Source organism: Bufo bufo, chromosome 3 (assembly GCF_905171765.1).
Source record: "Bufo bufo chromosome 3, aBufBuf1.1, whole genome shotgun sequence".
Taxonomy (NCBI): Eukaryota; Metazoa; Chordata; class Amphibia; order Anura; family Bufonidae; genus Bufo; species Bufo bufo.
The window spans coordinates 409,340,794-409,353,485 of NC_053391.1; the positions used below are offsets into that span (position 1 = coordinate 409,340,794).

The window sequence follows — 12,692 nt, forward strand, 5'->3', positions numbered from 1 at the left end:
AATGGGAGGGCAGACTTTTTTGCAATTTTGGCGACTGGCGCATCCACCGTAGGGGCCCTATCCCAACTTGAGGACACTTTTTCTTCATAAGGGTATTTTCTTTTAACAGAGGAAGGTATGAAGAACTTTCTGTCAGGATTTTTCCACTCTTTTTTAATAATCGCCTGCATGCTTTCATGCATAGAAAAAACCCTATGCTTTTTAGGGCCTAATGCCTGGAAGGCCTGATCCGCAACTGATCTGGTCTGCTTAATGTCCTCCAGCTGCATAGTTGCTCGGACCGCTTTTAATAATGGCTGCGTATCCTCAGGGGAAAAGAAGGACTTCCCTGAATATTCCTCGTCCGAGGAATCTGAATTACTGGAATCTAGCTGCCCGGATTCTCTGGCCTCACTATCGGATGAGTCCATTTCCATACTATCACATTCTGTGGCTTTATCCGGAGATCTGGAACGGCCTTTACTGAATGTCTTGAAGGATGCTTTAATTAAGGACCTCATAGATCTTGTAAGGGTCTGGGACTGCTCCGCTACCAGTTTGTCTATACATGCCGTACACAGAGGCTTCTGATAGGATGCAGATAGAGTCGTCTTACAATCTGCACACTCTTTGTGTTTTGACTTGGAAGACGACTTTTTTGGAGGCTTTGGGATCTAAGACAGAAACACCTTATTAGTAAAAAAAAAGGAACGTTCTCACCAAGTGAATTTTTCCTTCCCCATCCTTAGGACCAGTACCGGACTTGCAGGCCTCAAGGGGTCCAGGGGTTCAGCGCGTCCATCTGTAGGCTCCGACATGCTTGCTAGCTGGATCCTACTTCAGCACAAACACACTGTGCCTCCGCTGGCTGCCTGCACCTGCGGCCGCATTTATAGATTTAAAAGACGCGCCTCGGCCCTCACTTCCGGGTCCTGCGCGTCAAGGGAGAAGCCCCGCCCCCCGACGTCATCGGCCAGCCCTGAAAGATGGCCCCGCGCATGCGCATAAGCGCTCAGACGCGCGGGCGCCATTCTCAAACTGGGCAAACCGGCATGGGGAGCCGCCTGAACACGGCCACAGCGGCTCCCCGCAGGACCGGCAGCGAGTGCGGGCGCAGGCAGACTTGTGGGGAGCGGCTTCCGGCACGGCCACAGAACTACCGCTCCCCAGGGATAGGTCTTCCCACGGCATAGCCACAGACCCCCCCCCAGCGCTGGTGCTTCTTCTTCTGAGGTATGTCGTGCAGTATTACTGCTGCTTCTCAGGAACTCCCATCCGGAGGACAGGAAACCTGAACTGGTGTTGGGTGGAGGTGTGTCCTTTTTATCTTCTCAGGTTTCCTGTCCTGATGGGAGGTCCTGAGTCGCACTGGGTGCCGTCATGGGTGAGGGGAAAAGAACTGATCAGTTTTATCCCCATGCATTCTGAATGGAGAGCAATCCCTTCAGGATGCCTTTAGTTCAGTCTTTTTGACTGATCAGGACGGCATGCTACGGTTTTATCTCCGGCCAAAAAAACTGAACAGTAGCCGGATTTTTTTTTTACATAGGAATGTATTAATACCGGATCTGTCCTTCTGGATGACACCGGAAAGACGGATCCAGCATTTCAATGCATTTGTAAGACGGATCAGGATCCTGATCCGTCTTACAAATGCCATCAGTTGGCATACGTTTTGACGGATCCGGCAGGCAGTTTCCGGATCACTCTGCCGCAAGTGTGAAAGTACCCTAATGCAGACAATAATAGGACATGTTCTATTGTTTTGCGGGGCCATGGAACAGACACCGTTGCTGTCCACATCTTTCGCAGCCCCATTGAGGTGAACCATAAATATGTTCATGTGCATGAGCCCTAAGTCAGAGAAAAGTCTCCATCCCTGCACCAGATTTATCATTCAGTCTGACCCCTGTGATACATCTGGTGGAGGTCCACACAGCCTAAGGGCTCATGCCCACGAATGTATTTTTGGTCTGCATCCGATCCGCATTTTTTGTCGGTCGGATGCGGACCCATTCACTTCAATAAGGCCGAAAAATATGCAGACTGCACGCCATGTCTTGTCCATATCTGTATGTCCGTTGTGTGGCCCCGCAAAAATAACAGAACATGTCTTAGGTTACTTTCACACTAGCGTTCGGAGCGGGTCCGTCTGATGTTTCATCAGACGGATCCGCTCCTATAATGCAGACGTTTGTATCAGTTCAGAACGGATCCGTCTGCATTATAACTTAGAAAAATTTCTAAGTGTGAAAGTAGCCTGAGCGGATCCATCCAGACTTTACATTGAAAGTCAATGGGGGACGGATCCGCTTGAAGATTGAGCCATATAGTGTCATCTTCAAGCGGATCCGTCCCCATTGACTTACATTGTAAGTCTGGACGGATCCGCTTGCCTCCGCACGGCCAGGCGGACACCCGAACGCTGCAAGCAGCGTTCGGGTGTCCGCTTGCTGAGCGAAGCGGAGGCTGAACGCTGCCAGACTGATGCATTCTCAGCGGATCCGCGTCCACTCAGAATGCATTAGGGCTGGACGGATGCGTTCGGGGCCGCTTGTGAGCCCCTTCAAACGGAGCTCACAAGCGGAGCCCCGAACGCCTAATTCTTTCCCCATTCTGGACAAGGATAGGGCCAGGCCATTCCATTCCGCAAAATGCAGGCGGCTGGTAATCTGTTTTGTGGAACCGCAATTTACGGACTGCAAAACAGCAAAGAGTCATGTGCATGAGCCCTAAGGCCACGTTCACAGTAGTGTTCTGTAATCCAGCAGAGCTGTAGCTGGCAGACCCGGATAATGCTGGGAACTGCTGGGTCCCCACTGACTACAAAGGGATCCGACGGGGATCTGGACACTTTTTGGCATAAATGCCCGATTTCAGCCAAATACCACTACATACAGGAGTATTTGTCTAGCTGAAAGCCGCCATTTAAGGCTCATGCACACGACTGTATGTATTTTGCTGTCCGCAAAAACGGATCTGCAAAAAAATACAGATGGCGTCCGTGTACATTCCGTATTTGCAGAACGGAACAGCTGGCCCCTAATAGAACAGTACTATCCTTGTCCGTAATGTGGAAAATAGTAGGACATGTTCTATTCTTTTGTGGAACGGACATACAGAGACGGAATGCACGCGGAGTAACTTCTGGTTTTTTTGCGGACCTATTGAAATGGATGGCTCCGTATACGATCCGCAAAGAAAAAAATAAACGGACACAGACACGGCCAGATCACTGTAGTCAATAGTGAACGCACGGTTTCCGGCATTATCCAGCTATGCATAACGCTAACAACCCTAACATGGCCCAGGTTTAATACCGGACAGGCTACTGGCTTTTTTGTATCTCTTTCCTTTAGGTAGCTTCACACAAGCGTATTTAAATCTGTCAGTATTCTAGCTCTGGAGTACGCACGGATTCCTGATAGTATACCATCAGTATTGCATCAGGATTTCCCATTGAATTCTATGGGGAAAGCCCCTCTACACAAGGTGCGGAATCGCACTAACAATTGACATGCTGCTGTTAAAATCCGCACAGCAGGTCAATTTCCGCACTAAAGAAAAAAAAATAAATCAAAGCATACATCAGATATGTCAAATCTTATTCTCTTTGCTGGTAACTAGGGATGACAGAACTGCTGTATTCAAGTTCGGTGTACAAGGTTCGGTTTATCTAAGAATCCCGCTACCACGGACCATAAATAGTGGTCGGTGGTAGCGGAATCCATAACAGAATTCTTAGATAACCCAAACCTTGTACGCTGAACTTGAAAACAGAAGTTCCCTCAACACTACGGGTAACATATTACGGAGCGGTTTTTCTACACTGAGGCCTGGTTCACACTTGAGCGTGTTTTATGCACGTTTCTGGCAGATGTTTTCCGGGCGTATTACAGCGCGTTTTTGGAAATAGGAAACGCGCGTCGTACGCCATAGGGAAACATGGGTTTTCGCCTGTTGAGCGTTTTACAGCGCGTAGGAACGCGCTGTAAAACGCTCAAGTGTGAACCAGGCCTAAATCCCCACAAAAAAATGTCCGTAATCTGCATCGTGTGCAGGCGGCCTTATACTGATAACCTATTCTATGGTCGGTGGGGGTACATTGTACAGAGGCTGTGCCTGGTATCGCAGCTCAGCCCTATTCACTTCACATGGCCTGGTGCCTTCTCAAACAGCTGACCTGATTGGATACCACTTTGAACCGAACCCGAGTTCGGGAAATGTTTTTTTACAGTATAAATCAATTTCTGAAGTTACTATGCAAAGTCTCACGAGACTTCGCGAAGTAATAACTTCAGCTCATCGGAGCCAATACATTCTAATACTGTACAGAGCGCTCGCTCTGTACAGTATTGAAACGAAATTTCACGCGAATCGACTTTTGATGTTTCATCCGAAAGTCGATTCGCTCATCTCTAGTGATAACCTATCCAGAGGACAGATCATCAGTATAAAAGTCTCGGAAAACCCCTTTTAAGGACTCTGGGACACGAACGTGTCCCGCATTGTCACAAACACCGACTGTGAGGCAACCGCAGCAGATCGCGGACCCTATCTTTTTGCGGAACGGAAGTACGGGACGAAACCCCACGGAAGCATTCCGTAGTGTTCCGTGCTTCCGTTCCGCACCTCCGGATTTGCGGACCCATTAAAGTGAATGGGTCCGCATCCGTGATGTGGAATGCACACGAAATGGTGCCTGTGTATTGCGGATCCGCAAATGCAGTCCGCAATACGGCCACGGAGCGCACACGTTCGCGTGCAGGAGGCCGTAGGCTGGGTTCACACGTGACTGATTAGATGCAGATTTCCCGTTGCGGATATTTGTGGCAAATCCGCAGCACTGTACAGTACCAGCAAAGTGGATGAGAATTTCACTATTATTCCTGTCCATCTAGGTTTCTGAAACTCACACATGAATTCCTGCAAGCCCCATTCACATAAGTGGAACAGTCACAAAAACTTCTGCCACAAATCTGCCGCGTGCGAATTCACCCTTACAACGAACAATTCCATTTCGCATCTGTCATGCCCGGGTCAGACGCAGACAATGGCGTCTTCTGTGTAATTCTAATGTTTACAGAGGTGTAAGATATAAAGCGGCACAATCACATTTCACACCCTAAGGCCTCATGCACACGACCGTATTTTGTTTACGTGTCCGATCCGTTTTTTTTGCGGATAGGATGCAGACCCATTCATTTCAATGGGTCCGCAAAAAACGCAGTCAGCACACCGTGTGCTGTCCGCATCAGTATGTCCGTTCCGCAAAAAAAATAGTGCATGTCCTATTTTTTTCTAGTTTGTGGACAAGGATAGGCATTATTACAACGGATCCGCCCCAAAAAAAACGGATGCCATACGGAACATCATCCATTTTTTTTGCGAACCATAAAACACATACGGTCGTGTGCATGTAACCTAAACATCAGCAGCCATCCTGCCACATGCATGGGGCACTTCCAAGTCTGAAAGGTGGCAGATTAGATAAAGACATAATAGAAACACCTACACCGACATCATTCAGGACTGGAGCAAGTTATGGGTTTCCATTTTCTGACCTGGAGTGATGCACCTGGCCCCTGGAGTGATGCACCTGGCCCCTGGAGTGATGCACCTGGCCCCTGGAGTGATGCACCTGGCCCCTGGAGTGATGCACCTGGCCCCTGGAGTGATGCACCTGGCCCCTGGAGTGATGCACCTGGCCCCTGGAGTGATGCACCTGGCCCCTGGAGTGATGCACCTGGCCCCTGGAGTGATGCACCTGGCCCCTGGAGTGATGCACCTGGCCCCTGGAGTGATGCACCTGGCCCCTGGAGTGATGCACCTGGCCCCTGGAGTGATGCACCTGGCTCCTGGAGTGATGCACCTGGCCCCTGGAGTGATGCACCTGGCCCCATATACAAGGTTCTGTATAAATGACCCCATAGCACGCAGCCAGCACATGAGGACCACCATCTGATCATTGTTTGCACCTCAGTACCAGTATGACCAGTATAAGGCCACTCACTGGTGACTTTCCAGCCACAGAAATAACTCTCAGCCTATGGAAACTGATCTGCTGAGAAGATCCACAGCAGCCCCCTGCCCAATAATGGGTGCAGCTGGTCACTTGTCAATGCAGGAGCGTGCCCTTTAAATCGTCCATTACAGCGTACAATGTAGCAGTGCAGGGGACAATACACACAGGGCGCTAGCTCCCCACACTATCTGACATGTGTCTGCTTTCAGCCGGTCCAGAGCTCCCAACTACAGCCGCCTCCCCCCACCGGACAGCTAAGCACTGCCTGGCCCGAGTCTAGTCTCCTCACAAGCAGGCAGGAACGCACTCACCATCAGTGGGGGCAGGGCGCCCCGGTTCCGCCATCCCGACCACCAAGCCGGTCACTCTCAGTGACGGGAAACGTTTAGTTCACAGCTCGGCCTGGGCATCCTACAGAACCGCGTCATCCTGACAGCGTGACAGCCGGCGCGCTGACGTCACTGGACGTGACGTTCTGAGAAGTCGCTGCTGCAGGGTGACCATGTTTCTACCTGGCAGCCCATACCCAGAAGCCGCGTCTAGCATGGTAGAACCTCACTTACGGCAGCTCCGTTGTGATGAGGTGCTGTAGGGAGCTTCTACCAGGACGCCCCCCAGTGGAGAGCTTGCTGGTGGGTCCTGTAGTAAATTCAAATGGAAATTATGCAGTTTTAAAAAAAGAAAATTATATGAAGTTGCTTTCTACCACTTTTTTTCTGTAGAAAAGATGCAGGGAATGTGTTAAGCCATGTCCACTTCATAATACATTCCTATGTTTTAGGGCTCGTGCACACAATCGTATGTATTTTGCTGTCCGCAAAACATGGATCCGCAAAAAAACACGTTTGACATTGGTATTGCATCATTGTTTTTTTTTTGCGGATCCATTGTAACAATGACTAGAATAAGAATAGGACATGTTCTATCTTTTTTGCGGAGCTATGCGTTTTTTTGTGGGCCCATTGAAATGAATAGGTCCGCATTCTATACGCAAAAAAAAATACGGAACAGACACGGAAGCAAAATGCGTTTGTGTGCATGAGCCCTTAGGGCAGTGATGGTGAGCCTATTAGAGACCGAGTGCCCAAACTGCAACCCAAAATCCACTTATTTATCGCAAAGTTCGCACAGAGATAGGACATGTTCTATCTTTTTGCGGAACTGAAGTACGGGACGAAACCCCACATAAGCACTCCGTAGTGCTTCCATAGGATTCCGTTCCGTGCTTCCGTTTCAACACCATTCCGGATTTGCGGACCCATTGAAGTAATACGGCCACGGAGCGCACACGTTCGTGTGACAGAGGCCTAAAGGACAGATATTGCTTTGGACTTATCTACACTGTGAGTATTTGGACCATATTATCATTTTTATCCACATTTTCCAACTCCAAACTGTATAAACTTGAATGCTTATTGGATTGAAGCATATTGGGTCATGTATATTTGTGTAATTGTGTGAATGAGTGTGGCTTAAAGGGGTTGTCCGGGATTGGGGACATTGCTCTAATAGTACAAGTGTGGCATACACATTACATACAAGCAGGTAGTACCTTTGGCACAGATTTCTGCAGCCCCGTTTTCATCTTTGAAATTCATGGCCGGCAGTTACTGTTTTCTTCTCCTCAGTGACGTACCGGGTTCCTTGCAGGCAAGCAAAGCTTCCTCTTCCTGCTCAGGGAGCCCGGTGACGTCACTGGCGGCAAATGAATCGAGGTGAATATTGATGAGGGGGCGGAGTTACAGCGGCTGGCCGACATCCTGCTAAGCCCCGCCCCTTAACCCGCCAAGCCCCACCCCTCCAGTCCAGTGAGCTTCTGAGTTACAGCGGCTGGCCGTCATCCCGTTAAGCCCCGCCCCTTAACCCACTAAGCCCCGCCCCTCCAGTCCGGTGAGCTTCTGAATGAATTGAGGTGAATATTGATGAGGGGGCGGAGTTACAGCGGAGCAGAGAGACAGCTGTAACCACCTGATGCCGCGCTGCCACAGGACCCACAGGGCAGTGCAGCCGGAAGTCAGGTAAAGATAAACAGATATATAAACAATGAGTGGGGGACCGTTGGAGCCACATAGAAGTGGCAAAAATAGCTGAAAATGTATGGAGGCCTTTACTTAGATGTACATTGTGAGTAAACGTGTTTTTTTTTTAAAAAATTGGTCCCGGACAACCCCTTTAAGGAGATCATTTTGTGGTTACTTTATTTGTATTTATATAGGAAATCATAAATTTTTCTAGTATTCATATGCTTACAGTTATGCTTCCATGACTTTACATAACAATAAACGGGCAATTCAAAAATAGAGATGAGAAATGTTGAATGTGGAGAAACAAAAAACATGAAATTGCAAGAAACACTAGTATTACACCATCCAAATTGGCACTATCTGGTGGTAAATCTAGGATAGGTCTGCAACCATGTCACTTGCCAGTACATTTGGACATAACTCAGGACTGCCATGGCAAGCTACAGAGCAGGTGGTTACAAGTCACACGTGGCTCCCGAGCCACTGGTTGGGGACAACTGCTCTAGGTAATGTATAACATGGCTGCCTATCTCTAGGTGGTGTATAACGTGGCTGCCTATCTCTAGGTGATGTATAACATGGCTGCCTATCTCTAGGTGATGTATAACATGGCTGCCTATCCCTAGGTGATGTATATCATGGCTGCCTATCTCTAGGTGATGTATAACGTGGCTGCCTATCTCTAGGTGATGTATAACATGGCTGCCTATCTCTAGGTGATGTATAACATGGCTGCCTATCTCTAGGTGATGTATATCATGGCTGCCTATCTCTAGGTGATGTATAACATGGCTGCCTATCTCTAGGTGATGTATATCATGGCTGCCTATCTCTAGGTGATGTATAACGTGGCTGCCTATCTCTAGGTGATGTATAACGTGGCTGCCTATCTCTAGGTGATGTATAACATGGCTGCCTATCTCTAGGTGATGTATAACGTGGCTGCCTATCTGTAGGTGATGTATAACGTGGCTGCCTATCTCTAGGTGATGTATAACATGGCTGCCTATCTCTAGGTGATGTATAACGTGGCTGCCTATCTGTAGGTGATGTATAACGTGGCTGCCTATCTCTAGGTGATTTAAAACATGGCTACCAATATTTAGGTGATATATCAGATAGCTGCCTGTCTCTCTGCAATCTATAATATAGCTTTCTGTCTCTAAGTGATTTTGCTAATTTCTTTATATAATTTACTTTTAACGGTGCTCTAGGTAGGAATATTTTATAGGCTAATGTCTAGTAAATGTGTGCAGGGGCTGCTTGTCCCCAGATGATTTACAAAATTACTGTCTGACAAATATATTACATGGCTGTCTGCTTCCACTGGATGTATAACATGGCTGCCAGTAATATTGATTTTTTTAAATAACTTTTTATTTGTTTAGCCAAGAAAGATCTTAGGCCTCTTTCACACTTGCGTTGTCCGGATCCGGCGTGTACTCCACTTGCCGGAATTACACTCCGGATCCGGAAAAACGCAAGTGTACTGAAAGCATTTGAAGACGGAACCGTCTTCCAAATGCGTTCAGTGTTACTATGGCACCCAGGACGCTATTAAAGTCCTGGCTGCCATAGTAGGAGCGGGGAGCGGGGGAGCAGTATACTTACCGTCCGTGCGGCTCCCCGGGCGCTCCAGAATGACGTCAGAGCGCCCCATGCGCATGGATGACGTGATCCATGTGATCACATGATCCATGAGCTTGGGGCGCCCTGACGTCACTCTGGAGCGCCCGGGGAGCCGCACGGACGGTAAGTACACTGCTCCCCGCTCCCCACTACACTTTACCATGGCTGCCAGGACTTTAGCGTCCCGGCAGCCATGGTAACCACTCTGAAAAAGCTAAATGTCGGATGCGGCAATGCGCCGAAACGACGTTTAGCTTAAGGCCGGATCCGGATCAATGCCTTTCAATGGGCATTAATTCCGGATCCGGCCTTGCGGCAAGTGTTCCGGATTTTTGGCCGGAGCAAAAAGCGCAGCATGCTGCGGTATTTTCTCCGGCCAAAAAACGTTCCGTTCCGGAACTGAAGACATCCTGATGCATCCTGAACGGATTTCTCTCCATTCAGAATGCATTAGGATAATCCTGATCAGGATTCTTCCGGCATAGAGCCCCGACGACGGAACTCTATGCCGGAAGACAATAACGCAGGTGTGAAAGAGCCCTTACAATGCAATTTGCACTATGGGAATATTAGTGAATGCTATCAGCAATATACATGTTGTTTACAGCAATAATACAACAACACATAAGGAAATGAACAAAGAAAACTCCCACATCTTTTTCCCCAGATGTCTGATCCAGTCCCCATTTAGGCATGGTTCCTTCACTTCTAATATACCTACAGTTCCATTTATGAAAGAAGACCTTGAAATGTTTTTTTCTTTAAGCTTCTCTGTTTTAATTCTATCCGTTGTGTAGGAAGACGCAAGGGGCCGTCATTGATGGAAGCTATGTGTCACCGAGATTCCTGGCCTCGGTGAGGTAAGAGCCGGTAGTTTTAAGTAACAGCGGCAGCTAGAGCTGAATGACACTGTTTGTTGTTAGTATGGCTGTAAAGCCGATCCAGGCCGGCTCTTACTGGGAGTAGCCAAAGTGCTGGGTGGGTGGCTGCTCCCCACGCTCCAGGCCGGGTCTTTTCTGGCCTATATAAAACCCAGCCAACAGTCTCAGCTGGGTGTGGTTTATCCTCCATCTGACAGAGAAGCTGGGGAGTCTCTGTGTTTTGGGACCTGTGAATGTGTGCGTTGCTAATGGGCTGAGAAACAGGCCCCTAAAGCCGGCTGTGGACTGCAGGTGGAAAAATGCTAACCAGGTGAAGATTTTGTTCTATGGACATGCATGGTGTGAACAAATACTAAGACTGAACGGTCATTTTGTTTTTTCTTATGTGTGAATAAACACCGAACTGTTTAAGTTAAAGACTTTGTGGTTGCCTCTATACTGCGTCCGCTAGCCTGTCTACCAGAGCAAAACCCCACAATTGGCATAAAGTGTTGGGTTATGTTTTGTATAGTGAGAAGATTTGGTCTCAACTAAGCCAACAATAGCCATCCTGAGGACATCAATAATGCCCCATCTACTAATTTTACCCCAAGAGAAAATGTGGAAGTTCAGATTTGTTGGATCAAGCATGCATCTGGTCCCCTATGTGCATCTTATCCAGGTTTGAACATTTGTCCGATACCCCTGTAGTGTCTGACGTGCCCATATGCAATGTGTCAAATCTGCCTTAGGTAATGAACATTTTGGGCATGCAAGGGTTTCATGCAGAGACTCTGATCATGGAAAGAAGGTGAATGCATAAATAGCATTACGAAGCAATCAAAAATCTGTGTAAATTCAGTTTTTTTTAATAAAATTTTAACAGAAATAGGTAATAAATATTACAAACAGTGCAGTCAAAGGTTCTGTATGGCAATAAGTGATCCCAGATGTACAAGAATAAGTCTTTCGTATATAATAACAGTGGGAACGTGAATAAAGAATGCACAATACTTGTGAGCTCATGTCAAAATTATAGAGGTCTTATATATGGCAAATGTATTTGTCAAGTTAACCAGATTGAGATGGTATTTATTCAAAACATGTCCAAGGTATCAGATTCTAATCTGATTCTCTGCACATTCTCTCATACTACCGCTTTCTGTACACTGGCCCAACTTCTCAAGAGACTTTCTTTCAGTTCCTCAATTGGTATTACCTGACTCCAGTATTTAAAAAGAGTATGGTCCATTTTTGATCCTATCACAGACCTTAGTGATCTATAAATAGTGGATAACAAAGTTCTGTTGGATTTAGGTCCCATCACATGGGGTTCAGTATATATTCTGTTTCTACATTTTTCAGCCAATCAAAAATGAATTAATTGCCAGTACTTGAGGAACTGGGGGTTGTTAGTTGAATTTTGAGCATAATTCCTCAAAATTTAGATATCTAGGAGTAGTATCATGTAGAAGCTGTTTCAAAGTGTGGATACCCAGATCTCTTGAAGGCTCAAATAGATTATTAAGTATGCAATATGGAAAGTCCGGATGACTCCAAAGAGGCATATATTTTCAGGCTAGGAAGGGTAGGCCATGTAGTTTCCAAGTTTCCTTCCATACTATCATAGTATCTTGAATCACCAGAGATGATTTCAAAACTCGCAGCAGTGAAGAATGCTTAACATGTAGCAGTGCTGCCAGATTCCACCGACTCGCTAATTGCTTCTCTAATAATATATTGTAGTAAAAGGAAGAGCCGTGGATCCAATCAATGCATTGCTGGAGCAAGCAGGCCAGGCTACATCCTCTAAGATCAGGGAAGTTTGTGCCTCCCTTTTCCTTTGAGGGCATAAACTGTTTTTTTATATATCTCCGCCTGTGCAAATTCACTTGCCCATATAAATTAGGTAAAGACAGGGTATAAGGTTGCAGTGTTAGCATGTTTAATGAGAAGAGGCAACGTTTGCAAAGAGTATAGCAGCTTGTTGAAACGGATTATTTTCATCACATAACAACACATAACGGGATTTGCGTCCCCACCTATCCCTTGGTTGAACTTGATTGGACTTATGTCTTTTTTCAACCGTATCAACTATGTAACAACCCATCAATGCTAAAGGTAAATGTTGCCATCTCAAGCTCTGCTGCGATTTTTTAAACAATGGAATGTAAT

The 12,692-nt window shown here is 47.0% G+C and overlaps 1 protein-coding gene across 2 annotated transcripts in view; it reads right to left on the reverse strand.

Moving 5' to 3' along the window:
• RABEP1 (rabaptin, RAB GTPase binding effector protein 1) overlaps nucleotides 1–6,444 on the reverse strand; it is a 123,563-nt gene extending 117,119 nt beyond the window's left edge. For both annotated transcript variants that reach the window (XM_040424868.1, XM_040424869.1), the window contains exon 1: nucleotides 6,316–6,444. In XM_040424868.1, the coding sequence (XP_040280802.1) occupies nucleotides 6,316–6,349 (34 nt within the window). In that variant the 5' untranslated portion in view covers nucleotides 6,350–6,444. The remainder of the gene's footprint in view (nucleotides 1–6,315) is intronic.
• Between the last annotated feature and the right edge of the window lie 6,248 nt (nucleotides 6,445–12,692).